The sequence below is a fragment of the Lissotriton vulgaris genome, chromosome 8 (genome assembly GCF_964263255.1).
Source record: "Lissotriton vulgaris chromosome 8, aLisVul1.2, whole genome shotgun sequence".
Taxonomy (NCBI): Eukaryota; Metazoa; Chordata; class Amphibia; order Caudata; family Salamandridae; genus Lissotriton; species Lissotriton vulgaris.
The window spans coordinates 1,063,071,421-1,063,099,360 of NC_141696.1; the positions used below are offsets into that span (position 1 = coordinate 1,063,071,421).

General features: G+C 42.7%; 1 protein-coding gene across 1 annotated transcript in view; it reads left to right on the forward strand.

The window, feature by feature from the left end:
* Window positions 1–27,940, forward strand: part of DIAPH3 (diaphanous related formin 3) — a 2,291,797-nt gene that overhangs the window by 880,048 nt on the left and 1,383,809 nt on the right. Inside the window, exons 10-12 of the mRNA XM_086934906.1 lie at window positions 4,215–4,325; window positions 8,148–8,266; window positions 11,826–11,942. Of these exons, the coding sequence (XP_086791032.1) occupies window positions 4,215–4,325; window positions 8,148–8,266; window positions 11,826–11,942 (347 nt within the window). The remainder of the gene's footprint in view (window positions 1–4,214; window positions 4,326–8,147; window positions 8,267–11,825; window positions 11,943–27,940) is intronic.

Consider the following 27,940-nt stretch of genomic DNA (forward strand, 5'->3'; position numbering starts at 1 on the left):
CTTGTTTTACCCCATATCTTATCAGAAATGTTTTATGATACTCCCTTTACTGTTATGCAACGTATTGGAACCCCAGCTTGGGAATAAATTAAATCTTTGTGAGAGGTGTGGCACCGCGGCTAGGGCGACTGCCTCCGGAATCTGTGGATCGTTATTATATATGGGGTACCACACTCTTTAGAAAACCCAGCGAGAGAAACACCCTGCTCCGCTACTCAAGCCACCATCCACGTAACCTCAGAGATAACCTGCCTTACGGACAATTTCTGAGGTTACGTAGGAACTGTAGCCGCAAGGTGGATTACTTCACAGAATCATCTTTACTCATTGAAAGACTAGCAGACAGAGGATACCCCCGTAGACTGCTCAAAAAATCTCGCAAGAAGGCATGGTTTTGCCACAGAGAATTTCTCCTTGAGCCTAAAGCCAAAGACAAGGACACCAACACTAGAATGACCTGTGTGACTACCTTCAACACCAGGAGCAATGATATTAAGAGAGTTATAAATAGTCATTGGCATCTTGTGGCAGATGAGATAGGGATCCCAGAACCCCCTATGCATGCTTTTAGGAAAGGGAAAAGCGTCAGGGACTATGTTGTCCAATCCCTACTACATAACAGACCGAGCAACTCACAAACAACTCTGTGGAACACCCCACCAGTGATCGGCCATTACAAATGTGGTGGGTGCAAGGCCTGCCCTTTGACTCTGGAAATCAAGCAGTGTACACACAACAACTACACCCACACCTTACGCCACCAAACAAACTGCAACTCGACGGGTGTAATATATGCCATCAAATGCCCGTGTGATTTCCTGTATGTGGGCCAGACCATACAAAAAGTTAAAGCTCGAATTTTGCAGCATGTAAGTAGAATACGCTGCAAAGTACAAGGCGCTCCTTTGGTGGAACATTTTCTGACCTTCGGTCACCCACCTGAAAGTCTCCGGTGGTGGATCTTAGAAAAAGTAGCGGTAAACATCAGGGGTGGGAACTTTGCCAGTACCCTTAGTCTCCGAGAGTGCAAATGGATGCACATATTTGACACAGTGAATCGGGGTCTGAATGAGTACGAAGAAACAACAAGACAAATGTCCACCCTGTACAATGGCTGATTGCTCAACTTACTGTTTACGCTCGTACTTTAGTTGGAAAATATATGGAACTTTGTTATCCGGATGCATATTTTATATGTACTTTGTAAACATGTACTGTATAATGCATTTAATGTGTATTATGTTCCGTTGCATGCGAATGCCTCCATGTTTACTATGTTTTCCGAACTTCTAAAACGCCTAGAGTCTGTCTTCTATTCCACACCACGTATGTTGCTAGGCAACAGCCCCTGCCATAGCGTGATATGTCAGTAGCGTGCACGTTGACGTCACGCCTAGTACTTTACCTGACGCTGATCGAGCCTCTCTCAGCAGTCATCGACAGACAGAGCCCCATTGATAGGCCACGCAGTTCTACGGAGGAGGTATGTTATGACTAACCAACATCCCCTGATGTTACATGTAACCACTCCGACTTTGTAACTGTTGACCCACTTAGCTCATTATACACTCTTGTCCACAGACACAGCGTGTATACTGCTTCACAGAAAACCCAACTCATCATCTTTTCGCCGACTGAGCGAGGGTGAGTCCAATTAGCTAGCTTCACATTGTTCATTTTTGTCTTTGTCTAGTCTATGTTTTGTATTTGAAAATCACTACGTAAGAAACACAGCACTGATGGCTTTATGTTTCTTATTTTTCCTCCTAGTACTCGAGAGCACGCTTGCTCGGCTCTCTTTTAAGGAATTGTCCAGTTGGCATATAGGCACACCACTAACAGGGTGAGTGCTTCTGGAGTACTTATCATCAACCTTCATGTTGTTGGTTTTAAACAAACTGAGCCCCTACATTTGTGTTACAGGTGTCCTACTTAACTACTGGGGTTACATGAATCCAATGTAACTATGCTCTTTCCCCTTCATCGTCCCGTCCTGATGAAGACCCGTCCATGAGGATACAATTTGCCCTGTTTATCCTTGGGTCGAAACGTCGACAGCTTTTCCCCACAGTGAGCCGGCATCTCTTATGCCCCTGCCCATCAACCCTTCCTTGAAGATCAAAAAACCATCTAAGCAAAGGGACCTTTGCTAAGACAATTACAAACTTCATTACGAACTAACGTTTGAGGGCTGGCTCTGTCTACATCTAAGCTAACAGATTTCTTGGTTATCAAACCAATCAATATCCCCTGACCGCTTGGTCCTTTCTATCTTTTGCACGAGCACTTGAATTTCACTCTAAAAACACTTTTGTTTTCTCTCCGTAACCCCTTCTGTCTGGATTTGTAGATATTGTATATTTGTGTACTGCCATATGAGGAGATTTTTATTATGAATAAATAGTAGAGTTCTCTCCTCTACTTTTAATAACGATAATCTGTTTTGTGTGTATGTATATTGGACACCTGTGTTTTTGGGCTCTTATATGTTTTTGCTTTTTCACTTTAGGAATCAATTTCCGGTATGAATAATAACTGAGCTAAAAATTGTTTGAAGATTTGTGTGTAGAATTCTATGTCTAGGACCACCATATCTGTAATTCCGGAATCTGTGGATCACGGTTTGATCCCCGGCACCGGCAGCAGATTAGCCCAGCACCATGTGACTCTGGGCAATAGCTTGCTTAATCTTCCAGACGGCCCCCAGCGCCTAGAGACCCTTACGGGTGATTGTGCACTTTACATATGTGGTTTATTATTATTATACACCTTTGCCACAGTTTTTTTTTAAAGAGCTTTATTGAAGCAAGTACGAACATAGCTACAGCATTACAACAATTATAGAAGAATTAGAAAAAAATGGTAGGCATTAGGTATAAGTGGAGAAGTGTGGCTCACTGGTTAGAGGAGGCGGACCTGGAAGCAGAGGTCAGCCAGGGTTCAATTCCCGGCTCGGCGGGGTCTTGAGTCCTAAAATGTCCATGGACTCGACAATTCTTGCTCCGGTGCCTACTCGATTCACGGGTTCACACTCTGCGACTCTGGGCAATAGCTTGCTTAATCTCCACAACGGCCCCTCGCGGCGGGATGCCTGGCTTTCACCTTGCGGATACCCTGCCGGGGTTATCTCACAGGGGAATACCAGGACGGGTTCCCTAAGCAAGCGCTTAGAAACCGCTCGGTGATTTGCGCTATATAAATTCCTGTACATTTACATTTACAAACTAGGTAATATGAAAACTTAGAATAACTTCCATAGTCGGGAGCTGGGACCAAAGGCTAGGACCAATAGTGACAGTTTGTGCACCATAACAATTTAGCATTTTACATTTTTCATATTGGATAAAGAAAGTAATAAACAGAATTGGGGAGAGAGAAAAAAGAAAGAGAGAAATCAACATCCTTACCAAATATAATGTGTGAGAATATCAGATCACAAACACTATATATTTTCTGAAAACAGAATGAGAACCTTACATTATCTTACAGGAACAATATAAAAGAAATATAGCATATTACTCATGGCGGCTGAAAGACTAAAGAATTGTCTTTGTTATGTAATGCAGAAGAGGATACTGTTTTATTGAATCATGTTTTCAATTTAAGCTCTACCATACCCATGATGCGAGCGATGTATAACTATATGTTATAAATATCCATTCTGATATATTTATTTTAACTGTTTTGAAACACTACCTTGAAGCTTTAAGTAAATTGATGTTAAACACTATTTTCCATTTATATAAGAAAAAAACGTGATGCAGTAGCGCACACTCTTTCTGATGACTATTTACAAACAAACAGCAACATTGGTGTAACTTTGCTGTTTGTAACGTACATTTTTGGAACTTGAGTCTAAATAAATTGGGTGTATCCATGACGTAACAAAGGATGCTTACTGGTAACATAAATTAAAAGGACATGTTTGTAGTGAGCCATAATATAAAGTTAAATATATCTTTGTAAGTTTATTTTAAGTATATTAGTTATTGCATGTGTGAATTTAAGTAAACCGATTTCCTATTCTTTGATGATTTTTTTTTTTAATGAGGTCTTTTTTCACTGAAACAATTCAGATTGATAATGCCGTTTCGACGTTTCAATGTGTATATATATATATATATATATATATATATATATATATATATATATATATATATATTAAAAAAAAGCTGGAAGTGCTTCGCTTCATTTTGCGGCCTTATCTTTCCTAGGTGGCGTGTATGCAACTCATCAATGCTCTTGTTACATCTCCTGATGATTTGGACTTCAGGCTCCACATCCGAAATGAGTTTATGCGCTGCGGACTGAAAGAGATATTGCCAGTAAGTGCCCTGTAGTCACTGCCTTCACATTAATATTTAAATTAGCAGGCGACCTGAGTGAGAGGAAAGTTCTATAAAATACATCCTAGAATAATTCATATTGTCTGTATGCGGGGGTGCAGATTTGATATCATTTTTTTTAATAAATAGAATGAATGCAATTGTGCTCTGTGTATAACTGCTTTTCATATTTGATGTGTTTGACCACAGATGTACCAATGCGGTAGAATCCACATTTTGAGTAAGAATTTATAGTTGAATGCGCAATATTTTTTCTTTGCAGTAACTTAGTCACAATTACGAATCTTGTTTTATTGAAAATGCCTGATCTAGAAGGTAGGTGGTTTTTTTGCTTTTAATTAATATGTATCCCACGGGTTAAAGCACTGTGGAGGCCAGCAGGCAAAATAGCACACATTTTACAGATTACCAACAATCCTTGTCAGCTGAGGGACAGAGCAGCGTCCAATTTCCTCGCCGCTAATTCCAATGGGAGCCTGAAGTTAGAATATTACCTGAGGGTCTGTTCGGAGGGTCTGAGAGTTTTACCAGCATTTCTGCCTATTCTAACAATCTCTCAAACCCTTTATTGTTTCATGTTCCGTTTGTTTGCAAGGGCCACTTCCGACAAATCCCTTTCCCATCTGTTCATCTACGGTGCTCCCAGAGGCACCAGTAGAAACTATTTTAACTGGTCTTATGCAGTTTTCATTATAAATGTAATTTTGTTTATTACGTTTATTTGGAATCCGATTTGACTTGGCATCTCTCGCTGTGCAGTACAACAACTTTAGTAAACCCTTTGAAAAAATGTTGGAAGACCACAGGTGGTTGCATTGGATGCTGGACAACAGAGGTCTTTATCCCTGAGCTAATTGATCGCTACCTAACACTGGCCATTTTTTTTATTTACGCCTTTTACCAAAATATTGATGCCCGTGTACCCGAAATTCTAGCTAAAAACCTCAATACATATTGGAGTGGTAAAAACGTGAGTGCTCTCTTGAGCTTGCTGTCTATACCAGTACTACTGGGTATGTTTTGTAAATAAAAATTTTTTTTTTAAAACGGTCCCTCCTGTCTCTGGTGTTGTCTTTTTAGGTTCCTCACAGTTGCACCACTCATACCTGTGATCAGAGCCGGCCTTTGCTCAGATCGCTCCCTAGGTGAAACCACATTTGGCACTCTCTCACTCGCCCTTAATTGTCTGTTGAAAATGTTGCAGGGTTGAGAGGAAGGAGAAGGGGAGGGGCAAGGTTAAGGAGCTCCAGGAGAAGAATATCAACCCGGCTGGGGACTCGGACCCCAGCAGCCTCCCTGAAAAGGGTTTAATCGCACTTTTCTGCCAAAGGGAGCCTATTGCAGCAGCTCCTGTGCCTGTCTAAAGGGCGGCGCCCTGGGCTTGGGCCTGCCCGCCCATGCTGAAGTCCAGCCCTGCCTGTCGTCTCCAGTCTGCTTGCCTTATCGATACCTTTGTAGGGAGGTGCTGCACTTAGGTTATAGGCCATTATTCCCAGTCCTCTGGAACGATGTCTTAAGGGCCGATGTTGTGGAGTTCCTTATTGTAGCCTTATATTACCCTTCTCTCCTAAGGCATATAGACATAAAATGTACCCCTCTCGTGCAGTGAGACGTCATCCCTGTATCTCCTCTTAGTCTAAGACCCCTGGTTCACGCAGTATTGTAAAGTGGAGTTTGCTTATGCAGTAGTACATATAAACTCAGTTGATTCGTACTTTACAAAACATCACCAGTAAATAAGGAACTGAATTGTTCTTCTTTTACTGATATACCCAGCTGTTTGATACATTCTGCATCCCATTATGAAGGCCAAAACATCTGTTCCAAGATGGAGAGTGAGATTTGAATGTAGCCACAGAAACCCGTTTCCACTTCATGCGACATGATGGAGGACTGGCGCAGACCACCATTATCAGTTGCTCTTATAGCAGCTGGTGCTGCGCTTTTATAATACTCTTTCCTATGCGACCCTTGGCATCTGCTGAGCCTGCATGCCCATCATTTCTGTGAAGTGGAACCCACATCATTAGCACGGCATGAACACCAAGCCCAGTTCAGAGGACTCCTGATGGCCCACACTTAAACGAGCACCACCGGCCAGGTCAGTCTGCTCTCATCATGCATAGAAATGGGTGGCCAAGATGACATTCCTACGGCTCCTGATCCCTCACTGTCATGGCAACTTCTCTTCATGGTACAGTTTAGTCTACACATGCTGGTGTGTTATCTGGGCACCTTCCTAAGTGTGGCCCAAACAGATATCCAGCTCTGGAAGCGAGTGTTGACAAAAGGATAAGGTTTTTGTGAACACTGCATGGGAGAGCTGCTCCTAGCCAACCATCTTGACCAAGGCCGTGAAGTGTAAGCTCTCTGTAGAGAGTTGTCATTCATTGCATAGACAAGTACATACCTACTCCATTGCAAAAATGACTTTATTTATGATGTATTCCTTAGTATTAGACTCCTGGGGAAGGATGGCATGCCTTATAGTGTTATTTTGAAAGTCCCCACATTAGAAGAGAGCAGAATGAAAGTTATATTCCATTCAGGTTCCTCAGAATGCATTTTGTGTTCTTCTTGGCAGTGGGCTTGCTGTGAAAGCCCTAAAATGCACCATTAGAGCCATATCGCAAAGCCAGCAGATAGTAACCTGACAAGAGCCTGTCTTTAGCAGAGCGTTGCCAATCTGAAAATGAATCTTATAGAAACAAAAAGGCGAAATTGTTCTTGACGTTAAATGAGCTACAGTTTACCCTTCCAAAAGAATATATGAACGCTCAATGATTGGCAATATGTATGCGGGCTGCATTCAGTTCTCTTCAGCATGTGGGTCCAGAGGTCTGCACATGCTCAATGTCCTGCCGCCCATGGTTGTACTCTCCTTGTAGAATGGGCAGCCGCGACAGTAGTGTGTAGCGCCCCCCATATTCCCAACAGGGTGTTTCCTTTTGATCTGTGCTGCCTTCAGTGAACCTGGAGCCTTGGTGCATCTACCTTCAGTTGGTTACTGTCTTTGATTGGGCGTGGCCCCATGTCCTTGCTGGGCTTATGTTGAGCTTTTTTGACACAATTATTCTCTGCAAATCACACCTAAGAGCCAATTTACTAAATGGGTGAGACGTTTTTTCAAATAAACTCATCAGTCATTTCATAGTTTATAATAGTAACTGAAAACCTGTGCCGGTCTACTAAAAACGTGGAAGTTCATGGGGGCATACACAAGCGTCTAACCCTTGCATTGCTTCCATTCACAACATCCTGTGCATTCTGGCATAGTCTGGGGACACCCATTTACATGGACACACTCTACCATTAAAGGTTTGAAAATTCCACCCATTTTTCAAATTTTTCATTTGCAAGAGCACTCGAGCGGTAGACAGCCATATAGATCCTGATTCTACCCACTGGCATCAAGGACGCAACGCAGACCCTCGGCTCTTAAGGACCCTCTACTCTTGACGAGACCCCCATTTAGTCCGGGGAGAATGACAATCTGACTGGGGTCTTCCGAACATTCTGAGGGGGGGGGCATCATTTCGCATTCGGAAGTAGTTACCCTGGTCTCTCCATCTATTGCTATCCATAAGCAGCGTGTATTAATTTGGAACCGTCATTTTAAGATGCCGCGAGCCCGCGGTCCTTAAAGCACAGTGTGATGCACGAGCCCAAATTACTTTCGTGCCAGGGGATAATTAAACTAGAAGCAGGTCCGCTGGTGTGCTGCGCGCCTTTTTGTTTTTGAACAATTAATTGAAATGTGTCATTGAGAGACTGGCAGTAATGTGTGACTTTGTGCCGTAGCAACTGAAGCTGATTAAGAACGATGCGCTGGACATCCAGCTCCGCGTCTTCGAGGAGCACAAGGAGGAGGACATGATGGAGTTCGCGCATCGCTTGGAAGACATCCGGTCTGAAGTGGAATATCCTTTTATGGCGCCGAGAGGATGCCGCATCTATCGTGTTTCCTCTTTCTTCAGGTTGCGTGCACAGACGGGCGCCTCTGTTGGAATGTATGACCTGTGTTGCCTGCTGCAATGTATGCTCTGTATTACCTGTGGTGGAATCTATGCTCTATGTTACCTGTGGTGGAATCTATGCTCTGTGTTACCTGTGCTGGATGGTTTGCTCTCTGTTGCCTGAGCTCGAACGTATGCTTTGTGTTGCCTGCGCTGGAATGGATGCTCTGTGTTGCCTGTGTTGGAATGTATGCCCTGTGTTGCCTGTGCTGGAATGGATGCTCTGTGTTGCCTGTGCTGGAATGTATGCCCTGTGTTGCCTGTGCTGGAATGTATGCTCTGTGTTGCCTGTGCTGGAATGTTTGCTCGGTATTGGCTGAGCTGGAATGTATGCTCTGTTGCCTGTGCTGGAATGTATGCTCTGTGTTGCCTTTGCTGGAATGTATGCTCTGTGTTGCCTGTGCTGGAATGTTTGCTCTGTGTTGCCTTAGCTGGAATGTTTTCTCTGTGTTGCCTGTGCTGGATGTTGATCACACACAATTGTGCATCTCCACACCATTTCTCTCTCCAGCCATGCCTGCTCAGGACCATAAACTTCTGAACAAAATATCTCAGATTGTACAAGCCAGGGATGTAACCAGCTAAGTGGTGTATGATTGTTACAAGCATTTTCAAGGCCGTGCAGGGGCCTGCAGAGTTGCTCAACACGCTTAGTGCAAACCATATACTGTGCTTCTGTCTCTCACACAGCTTCATCCACCACACTGCTATAGGCTGTGTCCAACAATGTTAAAACCTCACTGGTCAGCGTGCACGAAATGGAAACACTTCCCACATGAGAGCAAAAACAGAGACACCACCCGTCCAACTGTACACCCTACACAGCGTAGCATGCTGCCTTTGCAGTCAAGCACTTCAGTACCCCACATAGGGGTCTTAAGTGCTATATTAGTTTTGCAACATAATTCTAAGGGAAGTAAGTGAGAGGTCATTATAGGGGTTGTGACTGTTCATCACCTCCTGCCAATAGTTTCTCCTTTCAGTCACTTGACCTAGTCTTATGCTTGGATGGCAACTTTTCATAACCCCCTACAGGCGTGTGTGGAGTCTGTGTGTCTCTGTTTAGCAACTTAATGTAAATCCTCAAGCAACCAGTCTCTTTACTAACAAATCCAATATTTCATAATTAACAGAGCTCATGAACACATAACTGTTAGACATGCTACAATTTGTTTTTATTATATATATATTCAAGAATATACACTCAAATCACATATACATAAATATATATAATACAGCTGTGAAACAGACCAGTGCACACACCCACAGCTGCAATAACCTTACACATTCATGAATTGCACCTAATAAACAAATAATGGAGTTGCAAAATATTTATAAATCATTTTCATGTTCATGTGCAAGTCCTAATCTGACAGATAACTATTCAACCATATATATTCTTATATAGTTCTAGATGTGGCACATGACACAAATTTCAATGGCCAAATATCATCGACAATTGATGAACGTAATGTAGCTGGAGGGAATGATACACTTAGAAGATCTCTCAATCAGCTCACTTCGCAACCCCAGTTTAGATCCAGCTAAATGCAAATCAGTCTTGACCCTGTGCCTTATGGGAACAGTCCATCCCGAACGGGGTTTTCCCTGGACCGGAAACAAGCATCCTGCGACTGGTCTCGGGGTAGCACCCTTAAATACAAGAAAGATTGAATGTTCTCAATGGAAAGCAGGCGATTTCTAGTTTTGGCCCTTCTGTTGCAATGTAAGACTCGCATCGCCATTTCCTCAAAAGCTACACGCCTTTTTGTGTGTACATTGGCAAGATGACTCCAAGAACTTGATTATTGTAAAAAAAACGTGCTTCTGTGTATTTCAGAACATAAAGAAACCGTTTTTTCTTTATACCTATGTAAATTTAACCTGAATTCTTTAGCTTCTTTCCTTTTTTAAATTTGATAGACAATTGCACCACAAGTCTGCTCCTGCACAGAGCGCCATCCGTTCTGCTGCAAATGAACCTCCGTGGGCCTGTGCCATGCTGCCCCTTGCCTGTGGCACACACAGCAGCAACCTTGGGTCCGATATGTGGTATGAAGCCTGTAGGCTGGCTCCGAAGGCAGACTTAAACTTAGTCAACCTGCCCTTAATGTCCAGTCGCCAAACAGCTGTCTTGCTGACTGATTCAAAATAACAATGTCACTGCATCAGAGCAATGAGTGTAGCGCACCCACACAAAGCCCTCTCAGTGCATTTATTATGTCTTAATTTCAGGGCATCTGACACACAGCCAAAGCTGTCTGCCAGATCTTAACATTTATTTTTTATTCTACTGACCCTGGGCAGTGCCTGTGGGCAGAAGGAGCTTTTGGGCTTCCAGGCACTTGGTGTGTCTGCTCTACACACAGGAATGCTCCTGGAAATATTGCAAGTGTTGGTGAGAATGACTGTTAAGGTTTTTCTGATCCTGTCAAGCTTATCTGAAGCAAACACAGTGAGCCTGCTCGGAAACCTCCAGATGGGAAGCAGCAAGGACTGCTTATATAACTGCTGTTTAAAAAATAAATAAATAAAAACATTCAGGAGAATGTGTTGGTGCTGCTTAAAACGGAGCCTACGGATTTGAGTCTGTATTATACTTTTTTGCCAAACTGAAGCATTATTGTCTCTTTATTTCAAAATCCCATACAAATTGGTAGCCACCTTCTGATGCAATTGAAAGATGCTCGTTAGTCCTCCCCACTAGGACCTGTTGTTTCTGGCTGACATGCAAAAAAACGCTATTACAAATAAAAACTCAAGATTGAAAAGGCAATTAACCGACCATTGGGTCTTTCGAGGTGGTTGCAGGCTTAAGAGTCCCTCGTTGTCTTCCTGTTTCGCCTTCATTACATTTGTTAAGAAGTAATTGCAATCGAAATAAAAAACAAAAAACTGGAACCCACATCCATCATAATCCAAATGCCACAACAATATACACTTCAGGTTCTTTCCCTTCTTCCAGACCTGCTCAATTCAGCTTGTCTTCAATCAGTAAGTGTGTAGCACAATTCTCAAGACAGCTCAGTCTGAATCTCCAATTGATTGTTGCTACCTTCAGACCCTCTTTTCAGCTTGGCCTGTCTTTAGTAGCATAGACCTTATAGCTTTCTATTTCAGGGCAAAATTAAAGTGAATGGTACTTCATAAACAGTAGGCGGAGCCCCTCAACAGTCCATGCCATTGTTGGATCCTTGCTGTTGGTCTGTTCCACTCTAATGGTTCTTTACCCAGAAACCATCTTGGGTGTGGGAGAGGAGGGCTCTCCAGGCACCGTTCCCATGTAGACAACTGAAGGCCGGGCCCCCAGTTTTTTCATTTGTTGAACATTTTAGTGTATAAAATCTTTTTTCAGCTAATTCCCAAGCAACTATGTTAAGTGAGTATGTTATGTAATGTCGTTTCTTTTTCATTGTAAACTGGTCTACTGAAGCCTTTGTGTGTTGCTCCTTAACAAACTCACTGAGGCCAGTGACGTCTTTAACATGGTGTGGAACATGGTAAAAGACACGGGTGCCGAAGGATATTTTCTTTCAATACTCCAGCACCTGATGTTGATCAGGAATGATTATTTTGTGAGGTAAGATTTGTAATTGTTTATGCTTTTTAAAACAAAAATTCTGATGCCTTTGGTGTTTTGCTAGAATTGTTATGTATTTCTTATGCTCTTTCAAGACAAAGTGAAACCACATGTATGTAATGAAACCTAGGGTTCCAGATACTGATGGCTTGCTTACACAAGCGCAAATATGTTTATTTATGTATTGTTTTGTACAGCCCGAACTCTGCCAAACCGGGTTTTTGAGCACTGTAGGTATGACCAACCCAAACATTCATGCTTTTAGTATGGTAGCATATCAGACAACGTTTCGCTATGCATATAACTTAACAACCTTCTGGTGGGCTTGTAAGGAAAACTCCCAGCTGAGCAAGCTGTAAAAGAAGAGGGGGGCGCTGTCACCGGAAGTGACGTCACAACAGGAAGTGGCGTCACGAAAGGTGCCGAGCTCCTCGTCCCAGAGAGGCCAAAGAGTGAAGTCCAGCTGTTTGTCAGGGGGGATGGCGTCCCCCCGGTAAAATAAGTGGGGGACGCCATCCACCCGCGTGGTACCCAGACTCGAGCCCTGCAGCTGAGACATTCTAACTGGATGCCTCATACACAGTGTTTTTATTTTATGGAGGATATCTATTCCCGAAAACAGCAGAGTTCTTTACGTATAAAAAAGGGGATATATACTACGGGATGCAGAGGTGTAGAATATGATGTATTTAAGTAATCAGACAGCGGAAGTTGCTCTATTTAAATTCTTCAGAGTACTCAAATTAAGATATTTTTTCAAAGATTCTCAAGTTGCCATAGAAAACACCCTTGAAGTTACGTCTAAAGAATTCAAACCTAAAAGCAATTTTTGTGCACCCTTTTTACACAAGACTATCGAAGCATTTGAAAGATCAGGTTTCTCACTGAAATACAGAAGATCAATTTCTCTAAACCAAGGAAAATTAATTTATCGTCTAAAGAATGGAGTACTCTGAAAAACCTCTCTAAAGATCCTGACTTGACCTTCCAAAGAGCAGATAAAGGAGGAGCACTAATAGTAATGGATACTAAATTTTACTAAACCAGTGTTAATGAACACGTCAGCAATAAAAATATTTACATGCTTCTTGAAAGTGATCCCACTGAAGAATATCAAAAAATTCTAGAACAAATATTGAATCAAGCATTAGAAATGCAATGGATCAATGACAAAACTCATAAGTTTCTGACAACCATATTTCCTCACAGACCCAAGCTGTATATGATGCCAAAACTTCTCCTTTCAGACCCATAGTGTCAGCCTGGGGTTCCATCTCTGAATCAATTGGGAAATATGTAGACTGGTACCTGCAACCTATAGTGCAAAAAAGTGATACATACATAAAGGACACAACTGCATTTTTGTACCTACTTAACACCATCAAACTAAATAACGACACAGAGTACTGGCTATGTATGGTGGATGTTGTATCGTTATACACTTCAATTCCACATAACGAAAGGCTGGAGGCCCTAGAATGGAGCCTACTAAATTTAGAAGATCTAGAGGGCAACAAAGTGTTTCTCATTGAGCTAATGCACTTCTCACTGTATCATAGTTATTTCGAATGGAAAAACAACTTCTACAGCCAATGTAATGGTACCTCAATGGGCTTCGGGGGGGCCCCCCTCGTATGCCAATCTATGCATGTCCAAATTTGAAGCCGAGCATATATTACACAATCAAGAATGGAGAGATAATTTAATCATGTTCAAACAATTCATTGACGAAATATTCTTGATTTGGAAAGGAAACAAAGAACAGCTCATAAACAACCTTGCCACAATCAATACCCTTAACGAAAGAATCCAATTCACCTATGCCATCAATAAGGACTCCATTACATTCCTTGATATTCAAATTAATATTGTAAATCATAAACTACACACTAAAGTGTATAAAAAGCGACAGACAGAAATTCCAGTCTTTTATTTAAAAGTTTTCATCCTGAGACATTGAAAAAACATCTTCCCACATCTCAATTCATTTGACTAAAAAGAATAACCTCAGATCCGGAAATCCTACAAGAGTCCTTCAATGATCAAGTGATAAAATATGCCCAAAGAGGTTATCCTTAGGAAGTTTTGGAAGAATCATTAAAAAAAAGTCAATCAATTACCAAGAGATAAATTACTAGAATCAGTCACCCAGAAAGTTGATAAGAAAACTGTTTGTGTATTAAAATTCTCTACGGAGGCTCATGTCATCAAAAGCATAATAAACCGCAATTGGGCATTAATCACAACAGAACCAGATCTACAAGATCTGTACAGTGAACAGATAACTTTTTCCTTTCAAAGATTGAAAAATCTGAAAGAAATCCTGACTAGGCCAAATAAAACGGTTATCAAACATAAAGGTATGGCCAGATGCCACAATTGCGTACATTGCAACAATGTCATCATCTGTAACTTTTTTATGCACCCCACCAAAGGGTTCAAGATCAATCTACAATATTCCGGAACATGTGATACCAAAAACGCCCTTGTGGCAAAATCTATGTAGGGCAAACTGAGAGGAAAATTAAAGTTCGAATGACAGAACACAAAAGCAACATACGTTTACAGAACACTAAATCCACGGTAGCCATACACTGGGCAGAAGCTAAACAGCAGATCTCCCAAATCAAATTTACTATACTAGAGGTACTTCCACAGCGCTGCGATATGGATCCTGTGAAACAGAGTTTAAAATCAGAATTTTTCTGGATAAAAAAACGTAACTCTCTGCATCCCGTTGGGATGAATGACAGATTTGAATTCTCGAGTGTTCTTTGAAACATATATGAACTTACATAGCATTGCCCTATGGTTATCTGAGCCCCCACGATATATAATGTTGGTAAATTTTGTTTGTTTATACTGCTTTGTTTATCATTTATTTTGTTTTCATTGAGTGTATTTACTGGATACACTGACACCTTTTCTATTGCCATTTTTATTGTGTCATATATGAGCGCATCGCGCATTCATTTCACTTTTCAGTCACTCCGTGATCATGCTTCAACCTATCTTATCTCTCGATGACCTTTGACACTTTGGAGCACTTGCTGACCTATTCGGCTTAAGCACCATATTTGAAGCTGCTTTACTCATATCACGTGACCCACGTCATCCCATTATCTATGCAATCCTGTTGGCCAGAAGGTTATCTCAACTTTGCTAACACGGAAGCAGCGTCCACAGCTACCGCGTCTACTCGTGTTCACTACAGTAAGTTTTCCTTGACTTCTAGCATTTTTTCTTTTTTTTTTTACGCACTTGTAAGCATGGGCAAGTCACTACAACTTTGCCATCAGTGTTTATCGTCACCGTGTATATATGCGCTCACTGCAGTAAGCCTTTTCACTCGTTTGAGCACTCGGAAATATAGGCACTGTTCTGTAACATTTATGACCCTTCCGAGCACTTATCCCCTATCACCAGCTCTATCTTCGTACCACTAGTTTAAACATCGGTTTTCGCGACCTTTACCGAGTATTAGAGTATCTCTTTAACTTATTTCACCTCCATCACACATTCTAGCGCACATTTTCATGTAGAAGATCTACATTTTGGAATGAACCACAGTGAATTCATTTTATTTAAAACTGAATGCTAAGGTCCTGTATTTCTTTTCTTTTTAATAGACCCCTGACAAAGGGTCAATGTATAAGACCCGAAATGCATTGGGTATTGTGAACCATCGATCCCTTATGATGAAGTGATTCATAATATGAAAGAATTAAACTTGAAGAACAAGCCTTTTGCTCATTAAAGAAGGCATTGAAGAAATAACAGATTACGTGTTGTTTTTGAAAATTGTAAATTTTGAGAAGAAACCTCCCATGTTTCAAGTTGAATGATCGAATTCTTAAGTGATTAGATTATCACACTATGAGATACTATTGAAGGCACTGACAGACACAGCGCATCAAGAAAAGCGCTAAGAAGAATCTTTTTGAACTTTGTACTTTAATGAGTGCACAGAGATAACATATGATTCCTGGAGAAAAGTAAGACATATTTATTCCATCTGTCACTCTCGTGCTGCCCAATCGCGCGAGTATCTTGTGACTGGATTCTAAATATTATGATGAACAAGCGTGCCAGAGCGAGACATATGTTTTGCACTATCGGGCACGATAATGCAAAACAGATGTCGGCCATGCGAGTAACAGACACCGATAGGCCATGGGCGGGGCAAATGCGGGACATGCGCCCGCATTTGCCCAATTGCGTGCTGTCTTTGTTAGAAAGAAGCACGTAATGCCCATTAGCCTGCCACAGTAACAAAACCACACGCACGAGCATGTGGTCAGCTTTCAGAAGCCCTCACATAAAGTCTCGCTGAGCGAGCAGTGCTGTGCACTGCAACGCTAGGCGCAAGACCTAAAAAGCTTGAAGTGTTGTAAATTACTGAAGCAGTATAAAGACTTTACCTCTATGAAGAAGGGGTGCATGACTGTGGTGTTTCCCGCTGTAAATATTGCGAAATGGATTGACCTCATCCATGATCCACCTCTGTCTATATACCAGATCTGATTGGGAGCCAAACAACTACTCATTAACCAGCAGTGACACAATAGCACATTAGAATATGCACATTCCCATCCCCATCTTTAAAAGATCAAAAATATTTGGCCAGAGAGACCAGGGGAATATTATTTCCCAAAGGATGCCTCAGATAAGCACCACCAACCACCCTGGCTAAAAAAAGCTGATAGCCGGAAAGTATAGTTCTGAAGTAAAGCAACTTTAGAATGAAAAGCATCTTTAGGTCTTGGCTGCATGCTCTTGCGCTTGCAAGAGAATTTTATGCCACAAGGTTTGGGACCTTTCCAATGCTTACTCTACTTTAGCTTTATTGTCACTGTTGGAAATTGAGTCTCAAGTTGGCAGAGGTATACAGCCTGTCCATGTAGGGACCACAATCCTAATCAGGGTAGTTACACATCATAAATTAACCTGTGTTCACCCTCTGGTAGCTTGGCACTGCACAAGCAGGCTTAACTTAGCGGGCAATGTTTAAAGTATCTGTGCAACACTTAAATCCGTCAAATACTAATAACACTACACAAAAATAATCCACACCAGGTTAGAAAAAGAGCTTTATGGCGTCTGGCATGTGCTCGAGAGAGGGTTGCTACAGTGGAGTTCCACGCCTCCACGTAGCACCTGACTGCCGTGTTGCTGCCCCTCCCCCCATACGAGGTACGCGATGCTGGAAGGCGCTGGCGTTTGCTTCCCGTAGTGGAGAGAAAGCGGCAGTTTCGAAGGAGGCTTTTTCTCGATGCTCGTGCTAACTGGATATAAACGTGAAGAAGCAGATTAACGGCCTGATTGAATAACGGTGCAATGACGGTGCAACGCTGAGGGAGTCATGCTGAAGGAGCCACGCTGCTTTCACTGAGGTAGAGAATGGCGGCTCTACAGTGAACATTTCTCTGTTTACTAAAACGACTTCAAGCATTCTGAGAGGAGCTTACATCTGCATTTGTGAAAAACGCGGTAGGAGCAGAGGAGACACGCTGTGCCCTGTGTCAGCAACTAGAAGCTGGCTGCTCTCTTTTGAACACTTTCGCTTTGGAAAGTAACTGCGATTTGATGGTGGTTTTTTCCTTTTTTTTCTTACAAACGCCCTGACTCGAGTTGCGGAGCAGGGCTGAATTAGGCTGAGATCATTACACCGCCTCTTTGAGGAAGTGAATGGCGGCTCCTACTGAAAACTCTTAGCATTTTTGAGGGGAATACATACGAAGATTGTCTAAGACTATTAAATATTGTGAAATACGAAAGGAGCAGAGAAAGCACACTTTGTTTTGTTTTGTGTCAGCAGTCAGCAGTCGCTGGACTTTCCTAAAAATACTTAAAGGAGCTATCGTTTGGAAAAGAACACTGAATATCGAAAGTTTGTAGAAAAATAAAAGGAACAGAGGAGCAGAGGAGTAGGATTAACCAGGTGGATATAGGTGTACACAAGCTGTGTGCACAAGAGCTTGTAAGTCTACTTAAAAACATTTATACTGTTGCTTGAAGGGCTTTGAAGGGAAACAGAAGTCAAAGGGTTTTTTGTAAGTCTCTGCAATATCTTTGGGATAGATCTTTGCAATAACTCTTTGGGAGGAAAGAGGAAGGGAAAGAGAAAAGGAGGGAAAAAAGAGGAGTGGTCTTTAACCCGTGAAGAACCGAGCTACTGAGCTACTGCTGGTATGGGGAAGATTTTAAATGCGCGCAAAGCAACGCCGACAGCAGGCAAAAGAGGCTGAGGCTTTGGCTAAATTAACAGATGGAGGCATTATAAAGGAGGTGGATTCAGGGCATTCATCGGACTGCTAAGAGACAGAGGATGTATTAACAGAAGATCTATTGCATCTGAGTATGGGGGACAAAGTTGCCGATTTACATAATGGTGATAAATCCGATACTCTTGCTTCTCCTCAGCCTCTCGCACAACCACCCCCTCCGCCCAAACAATTTCCCCTGTTTGTTAAAAAAACTCTTCCGCTTGTGCCCAACAATATGACCTCGGAAACTGTTGCAAATGTGGCAATAACCCAGAATCATACAGTTTGTACAAGGGATTCAAGTCTGGCAGTCAGCTCCTCTATAATTTCAGCTTCGTCTGCACAACTTGGCTCAGCAGTATTCACTTCAACTGTTGATTCACTGAACTCTGGTGCTTTAGGAAAAGAGGATTTAATGAGTACAGTATCCCAATCTTCATCTGTATCTGATAGAAATCTGGTTGCAGAGGTGGCAGGCTCCACGGCCCCTGTACTAGAGATGGATACGGAAACAGAAGGAGAGATGAAGATGTCCGTAAAAGACATGCTAAACTTAATATTGGATGAACTAAGAGAGATCAAGAGATCACAAAACGTGGAGCTGTCTGCAATCCATCAGAGGTTGGATAAAATGGATAAAATTGAAGAGCTAGTGTCCACTTTTCCAGCTCGTCTAACTGAGGCAGAGGAAAGGATTTCCTCTCTTGAGGATCAAATGGTTGCAGTAAAGAAAGAAACTGTAGACGTATCCAAAACTTCTAGGGCTCTTGAGAATAAGCTGGATGATCTGGAGAATTACAATAGAAGATCCAACCTACGCATAGTGGGGGTCCCCGAAGGAATTGAGGGGTCAGATATGCTTCAATGGGTTTCTACATTTCTCCAACAGGGGGTGATTCCGGAACACAAAGGAGATTTAACGATCACCAGAGCTCACAGAGTTCCTGCACACCTCCCCTCGAACTCCACGCTACCTCGGACTATCCTCATTAACTTTGCCGATGTTAGGGTTAAGGAGCAAATTCTATCCAGAGCAATTCGACAGAGACAGTTTCCGGTGAATGCCACAGTGAAATGCTGGATTTTCTCAGATATGTCTGCAGTAGCAGCAAGACGAAGGAAAGAATTCGTTAAAATTCTTCATCTTTTCAAAGCCCATGGGGCACAAGCAATGATAGCTCAGCAGTCAAAACTTAGAGTGCTCTTTAAAGGTAAATTCTATATGCTATCAGATGTAGAGGCAGCACAGGAGCTATTACATGGGATTCAAAATGGCTAAATTCGGACATAAGATAGACTACTTGCATGAGATATTTGGATTTTCTTTTCAATCGTTTTTTCTCTCCACTGGATGATGTATTTCATACACTATGTTGGGGTGGGGGTAGGATAGGGCAGGAAGGTTGAAGAGGTGTATCAACACGACACCTCAAATGGAAGGGAGAGGTTCCTGTGGCGTGCGTGGGAGGAGGGAGGTAGAGCGAGGAGGGTGCCACAGATGGAGGAAGAGGGAGGGGGGTGAAAATAGTAAAAAAATACAGTTCTTGGCACAATTCTATTTTTTATGTTCACTTTTTGGTCTGCTTGCTGAAGATACAAGTAGTTTTTTTGAAGGACTCAGAACCGAGTGTAATTTGTTTAAAAAAAAGGGTATGATATGCAAAGAGGGAGTAATCTTTTTAGAAAACTTTAGTAAACACTATTAGAATGGTTAAAAATGGTATAAAAATTGTTTCGTTCAACGTGAACGGTCTCAATAATAAAAAAAAAATGCGGGCAATAGGGAAATGGGTCTTAACTGAAAATTCTGCAGTTATTCTCTTTCAAGAAACACACATCCCTCTTTCAAAAGTTGACAATTTTTCTATGTTTAAAGGGTGGGCCTCGTATCGGGGGTTCTCCTTTTTTTCTGAGTCACAAAGGGGAGTAGCACTATTCATTAATAAGAATATGGAGTTAGAGATTTTGCAATCAAAGGCAGGGAGCCGGGGTCGATGGTGTTGGGCAACATGTAAATTCAAGAATAGGCCTTCCCCTATCACATTTGTAAGCTTTTATGCTCCAATTAACGATAATTCGGAAATCTATGAGGAAATGTTTCAGTCTCTTTTGTTGGTTGGAGGAGATATTGTGATTGGGGGGGACTTTAATATACTTATGGACCTGAACTTAGATTCTAGCACGGGTGGTAAAAAACAATTGAAACCTAAAGCATTTAAGTCCATTTCCCATAAAAGAGAGTATACTTGTTGGTCGGGAAGACATAGGTCATTTTCTCGTATCGATTTTTTCCTGACCTCCTCAAAATTTAAGAATAGCTATCAAAGAATTCTACATAACGGCTTCTCCGACCATGCATTGTTAACATTAGAATTGATGTTTGAGGAGAGCACAAATGCGGTAAAACGCTGGGTGTTTAATAAATCATACCTGGCTGATGTAACCTGGGTGACCCTATTGAAAAATGAGATTAATGACTTTATTGAACGAAATATGGGAACTGCTCCTATTCATGTGGTATGGGACTCACTTAAGGCGTTTATCCGGGGTATTGCTATTGGAAGGGATGCGCGGGAATCAGCTGCTTTTAGGGATACAAAGAATTTACTACAGAAGAATATCCAGGATCTGGTAGAACAAATGTATCATAATCCATCTGCTAGGCTAAACAATGAATTAAATGCTGCAAAACGTGAACTGAGCTCACATTATTTTGAGAGAAGTGAGGAAATTTTCTGTAGGCAAGCCCAAAAAACATACGAACACAGCAATTTTACGGGTAAATTTCTGGCATGGCAGGTCAAAGAACAAGCGGCAGCTAATCTAATTCATTCTCTTAAATCTCCAATTAATGATACTGATACCTCAGATGCAGCAGAGATAGGACAGATTATGTTGTCTCATTACGAGAAAATTTATACTTCGTACCATATTACGGATCAAAACAGATTAAACAATTTTTTAGACAAGCATAATCTTCCCACTCTCTCTCAGATGGACCAAGCAGCAATGGCATCTTCGTTTTCGGAGGATGAACTAAAAGCTGTAGTTAAATCTCTGCCACATGGTAAGGCATGTGGACCAGACGGTTTCCCTGCAGAATTCTTTGTTATATTTTTCACCTCCCTATCTAAACTATTACTTTTATTATCCAATTCCATGTTGGAAGGTGGCTCAATCCCACCATCATTCTATGATGGGACTGTGGTTAGTTTTTTGAAAAAAGGGAAGGAAGCAAATGATCCTAACTCATATAGACCCATTACTTTGTTAAATTCGGACTATAAAATCATTACTAAATTACTTTCATTACGTTTTAATCCTATTTCTTCGCAACTGATTCATTCAGACCAAAATGGTTTTATCTCAGGTCGACAACTCATCACTAATACTCACTATTTGGTTGAGGCCTTAGATTATTTTGAAACATGTAAGGTGCCGGCTTTAGTTTTTCTTTTAGATGCAGAAAAGGCTTTTGATTTGGGATACACTTTTTTTTATTTTACAATTTTTTGGAATCCCCTCACAAATTATAACCTTAGTTAAAAATCTGTATCACGGTGCAAAAGCCCATGTGCTTATTAACAAATCCATGGTGGGTTCAATTTCAGTGCAAAGAGGGACAAGGCAGGGATGTCCATTGTCCCCTGTTCACTTTGCCTTCTTCATAGAACCACTGGCGGTGGTAATCCGGAATTCTATAGATATACTTCCACCTATGGCCTCTATGGATAAAATCCAATTATATGCAGATGACATAATGCTTCTTCTTAAACCGGAGATGCATTCGCAAGCACGGGCTCTTTCTGTTTTTGCTGAATTTGAAGCACTTGGAGGGTATCGAATCAATAGGAGGAAAACCGAGATTTTAATCTGTGGTAGTATAACTCCCGAATTACACCCGGATTTTCAAAACTGTATTAATAATAGACCCAAATGATATTTGGGTGTCTATTTTATGCCATCTGTAAGTGAATTGTACTTTTTGAATTTTGAACCCTTAATAAAAAAAGTTTGCGATCTGTTTTCACGATGGAATACCCTACCTTTGTCCATTCTAGGCCGGGTGGCATTAAGATGTCGGTTCTCCCCCTATTTAATTTTTTGTTTTCCACTATCCCATGTTCATTACCGGGCTTTTTCTTTTCGAAAATTGAATCGATGTTCTCAGCTTGTGTCTGGGCTAAAAAGACACCTCGAATTGCCATAAATACTCTATACGAAGAAAAAGAACAAGGAGGTCTCGGTCTCCCAAACCTTAGAGATTACTACTTTGCTTATTTTGCACAGTATCTCTCAAGATTCAAACATCCAATGTCAAGTCAAGTACTGTTTATAAATTTCTTTTTTGAAACAATATGCAAAGAAGCCAAAATCTCTTCTCCATTACCCATACCTAAATCTCCTAAACTAGTCCGATACAAGGTTTTAAATTGGTTTTTTTTTAAACGAGACGCCATGTTGAAGAGATACTCACTTTCTCTCTTTAGTTTAAAAACTCCATTTAGTGATGCTATTTTAGGTTTTGGTATTAAAATGGGGCCAGAAATTATACAAAATTGGGTCAGACTGGGGTTTACATCACTACTGAATTTCGTGGAAAAGGAAGCTTGGCTAACTCCTACCGAGATGCTTTTTCTAACTGGGGGAACTTTTCTTCTTATGGGTTCTTATAATCTACTATATAAAGTTTTTGTTCAAACTGACTTAGTACAGATCAGTCAAGCCTCAGATTTATCCAATGATCTCTTTTGGTCTTCACTATTCATGAAACCAGGAAAATGGAGAAGAGTCCTAGCACAGAGTAGAGAGGAGGATCTGAGTACTAAAGCAACTAAAAAATGGCAGAAACATGAAAGTCTCTACTTAACAGTCAATATGTGGAAAACATTAAATAAGTTTAATTTCTCGGTATTGAGAGGCGCTAACTGGAGGCGAATGCTGTTTTTTAGTAAATGGCTGCTATATTATACACCTGCAGTCATTGCCAGAATGTTTAGTAATTCATCTCCCATCTGTTTTAGATGTTCTCGACCAGATTTGGCTAATTGGTCTCACATAGTAGCCTTATGCCCCCGAATTGGGGCCTTCTGGGAGGGCATTTTTTCTTTGCTTTCACTCCATATGCAATGTACGATTATTAATTATGAAAGACTGATTATATTTGGTATTGATCCAGAACTTAATCTGGTTGAGTCACTAGCAAAACTGGTATATATTATTGTAGCGGTGGCCAGATCACTGATTCTTAAGTATTGGAAAACAGATGTAGTACCCTCTTTGGATGAATGGTATGAGAAAATGAAGAGAGTAAGGAAAAGTGAACTTAAATATGCACAAAGGATTGGGGGACTCCGTAAATTTGAAAAAATATGGGGGACGTATTTTGATTAAATCTCTATGTATGTTTTTGATATGAAATTTCTTCTTTCAGGCTTTATTCTTTTTTGAGATTATGCTATGTTGTTTTATTTTTTTTTTATTTGTTCTTCAGCTTATCATTCTGTTTTTTGGATTTTCTGTAATGATTGTTATGAATGAACTGTCAAGAACTGAATAAAAACATTTAATTTAAAAAAAAAGAAAAAGAGCTTTATTTAACTATACCAAAACGCCAAAAATCCAATAATTGGAACCAGAGTTCGACATTTTTAAATCATATCTGCAAATGTAGTGTTTAAAGGCATGAAGCGCCAACCATCGACATTTGGTCGCGCTTGGTCGGGGTAAATCCAAAAGTTCAGGCCGACTGCGATGGAATGCGGGTCGGATACAGGGACCAACCCTGTTCTGCTAAAAACGTACCTTCGGATGGAGGATGTCATCATACGGATGTGAGGAGCAGAGGAGGCGATGCATTGGCGTTGATCCCTTTGGATGCAGGCAATTCGTCGGTTTCAATTTGCACAGTCGGAGATGCTTCATTGGCGAACCCTTTACTTTGAAGGCAATACGTTGTCTGTGAGCCGGGCCACCAGCTATGCGATGTCTTGTCTGCAGCAGTGATGCGTCTTTTTTTCTTTTTTTGTACTTCCTGTCATGTTGCTTAGTGTTCTTTCTTTCTTCCCACACCCACCCTTTAATTATCTGTGTTGCCTCTTATTGTCTCTGTTGCCTCTTATTGCCTGTGTGGCCTCTTATTGCCCATGTTGCCTCTTCCATCCCACCCTTCCGTTGTCAGTGTTGCCCCTTCCCTCCCACCTTCCCGCTGTCCATGTTGCCCCTTCCCTCCCGCTGTCCTTGTTGTCCCTTCCCTCCCACCGTCCTGCTGTCTGTGTTGCCCCTTCCCTCCCGCCCTCCCGCTGTCCTTGTTGCCCCTTCCCTTCCACCCTCCCCCTGCCCGTGTTGCCCCTTCCCTCCCACCTTCCCACCTTCCTGCTTTCCGTGTTGCCCCTTCCCTCCCACCTTCCTGCTGTCCTTGTTGCCCCTTCCCTCCCACCCCCACGCTGCCCGTGTTGCCCCTTCCCTCCCACCTTCCTGCTGTCCGTGTTGCCCCTTCCCTCCCACCCCCGCGCTGCCCGTGTTGCCCCTTCCCTCTTACCCTCCCGCTGTCTGTGTTGTCCCTTCCCTCCCACCCTCCCGCTTTCCGTGTTGTCCCTTCCCTCCCACCCTCCCGCTGTCTGTGTTGCCCCTTCTCTCCCACCCTCCTGTTGTCCTTGTTGTCTCTTCCCTCCCATTGTTCATGTTGCCTTTTCCCTCCCACTCTCCCATTGTCGGTGCTCCCTCTGGTCTCCCACCATCCCATTGTCTGTATTACCTCTACGTTGTCTTTGTTGCCCCTTCCCTCCCACCCTCTAGTTGTCTGTATTGCCTCCCCCCCTCACACCCGCCGGTTGTCTGTGTTGCCTCTTCCCTCCCACCCTTCCGTTGTCCGTGTTGCCCCTTCCCTCCAACCCTCCCCTTGGTCTGTCTTGCCCCTTCCTGCCCACCCTCCCTTGGTCCGTGTTGCCCCTATCCCGCCCACCCTCTCTTCCTCGGTCCGTAATGCCCCTATCCCGCCCACCCTCCCTCCCTCGGTCTGCCATGTCCCTATCCCGCCCATCCTCCCTCCTTCGGTGTGTAATGCCCCTATCCCGCCCACCCTCCCTCTATCCGTAATGCCCCTATCCTGCCCCACCCTCCCTTTATCCGTAATGTCCCTATACCGCCCACCCTCCCTTTATCCATAATGCCCCTATCCCGCCCACCCTCCCTTTATCCATAATGCCCCTATCCCGCCCACCCTCCCTTTATCCATAATGCCCCTATCCCGCCCACCCTCCCTTTATCCATAATGCCCCTATCCTGCCCACCCTCCCTTAGTCAGTGTTGCCCCTTCCCGCCCACCCTCCCTTGGTCAGTGTTGCCCCTTCCCGCCCACCCTCCCTTGGTCAGTGTTGCCCCTTCCCGCCCACCCTCCCTTGGTCAGTGTTGCCCCTTCCCGCCCACCCTCCCTTGGTCAGTGTTGCCCCTTCCCGCCCACCCTCCCGTGGTCAGTGTTGCCCCTTCCCGCCCACCCTCCCGTGGTCAGTGTTGCCCCTTCCCGCCCACCCTCCCTTGGTCCGTGTTGCCCCTTCCCGCCCACCCTCCCTTGGTCCGTGTTGCCCCTTCCCGCCCAACCTGCAATATCCAGGCAGGAAGACAAATGGTGCTGGATGGGGAGTAGATATGGGCATGGGGCGTATGATTGGGAAAGGATGGAACAGGCATAGCGAGGACAGGGCAAGTGCTGCTTATTCTACCGTTCTCTTCTGTTACCCACTTCTGACAGACCCATCACTTACCTAGTTTTAGATTACAGTCCTAATCTAGAAACTGTGACTAATAGGGTGTCCTCACCCTCAATCTTAATTACAGCGCCAGTAACCTCCGGTGTCAGTGCGCTTTATAAATACAGCATAAGATACGGAACAATAAATCTTGTTTAAAAAAAAATACTGATACAGTTGGGTGACTCTCTTCTATACAAAGTCAAACTTATGGACCTCGACCCTCCTAGACTGAGATCAAAGAAAGTGTGAATCATGAAGTATTGTTAACTGAGGCGTCCCACTGAGTGGAGGAGCTACCTTTACATTTGGAAAGTGACATGTTTTAGTCACAGAAAAGTCTAATAGTTCATATGTTTGTTGCAGTCTCTCAGCCTGGAGTAGAGTGAAATCTGTATGTTAAGCGGAAGAGAAGTGCGAATTTAACAAGATATTTGCTAAGTATGTGGATACAATTGCCTTCATTGCACTCGTCCATTTGAAAAACAATGGAACTATCTAAAGACTTAAGAGGGTTAGTGACTAAAAATCCTACATCCCACAAAATGCCCTCTAAAAAATGTATTTGGGTGCTGTATATTCACGGCACGGTCCTTGCTTTATAAGTTTCCTTCAAATCCCCACAGTACAAATTCATTCAGCTGGAGAAAGTCCACAGACGTTTATTATTTGTTCTGTTTACCTGTAACCCAGATTGATAGAATAGGTTGCATTCCTATTGAAATGTTCCGAATTAAATTGGGGAAGGCTAGTACAACAATTTAAAATACGTCTTTCTGAACTATTGCTTGTTTATATGCTGAACAATGTCATTGGCTTGTAGAGAGAAACATTAATGTTTCCATTGGGGACCATTAACTGTTGGAGCGCAAATGCTGACCGCTTGGGTGCCTCGTCAGCAGCAGCAGAAATGTTGAGCTGTTGAGTTGGTTTTAATCCAGCTGCGTGAAATGACTGCTTTATGAGGCTGTTGCGCACAAGTGTTTGTCATGAAGTCAAACGTCTTTAACACAGTGCTTTTCTCTGCAGGGTTTTTATGTTTCTGATTATCATTTCAAGTGATTTACTGCTACCAGGTCGATCATTTTTAAACATGTGCACGAGCCACCTGGCCAGACTCTATGCAGAACCGCATTTTTTCTTGTGCAACTGACACAACTCTGCATTTTCGTGTTAGCCTGTTTATTCACGGTGTATCTAACATACCTGTCCTACCAAGAAATACATTGATTTGCAGAGTGTCTATTTGGAAATGGATAGCAATATTCTTCTCAACAGCCTTCAAAAGGTATGGAGGGGATCTGGCTGCAGGTCAGCCGGACACCTCTTCGATTCGCATGGCTTTATCCCCCTTTCGGACCTATCCGGGGGATATGACATTACCTCGCCCCAGCTTTTTCAATACTTTCAGCTTCGGCACTGTTTCACACAACCCGAACATGCCCCATTAGTAGGCAGATATATGACTGACTTTGAGAAGTGGCTGGTAACGAAAGAGTCGGATAAGGGTCTTATCACAGAACTATACAAGATGCTCACCACCATCGTTGTCCCCCCCCCCCCCCCCCCCCCCCCCCCAGGGACACATCACGCAGTGGGGCTGAGGCTTTGGGAGGCGGAGCTGGGGAGGACGTTGTCATCTCGGGAGTGGCGTTCGATCTATCACAGGGCCAACCACACTGCACGCAAGGCAGCTGGCAGGGAAACGGCTGTGAAACTAGCTACATATTGGTACCTCACTCCTGTGCGGCTTAACAGAAGTAACCCGACCCGTAGTCATCCTGCTGGAAGGGCTGTGGGGAAAAGGGTACCCTGACTCACTTACTCTGGGATTGCATGGCAGGTAGGGAATATTGGACAGCGGTGCTTGATGACATAGACAGCATATTTGACACTGAAATCCGAAGATTTCCAGCTTACACCCTTCTTGGTCTACCAAATATAATCACCTTCCCCTTGAAATCCATACGAGAGTGCCAGATGG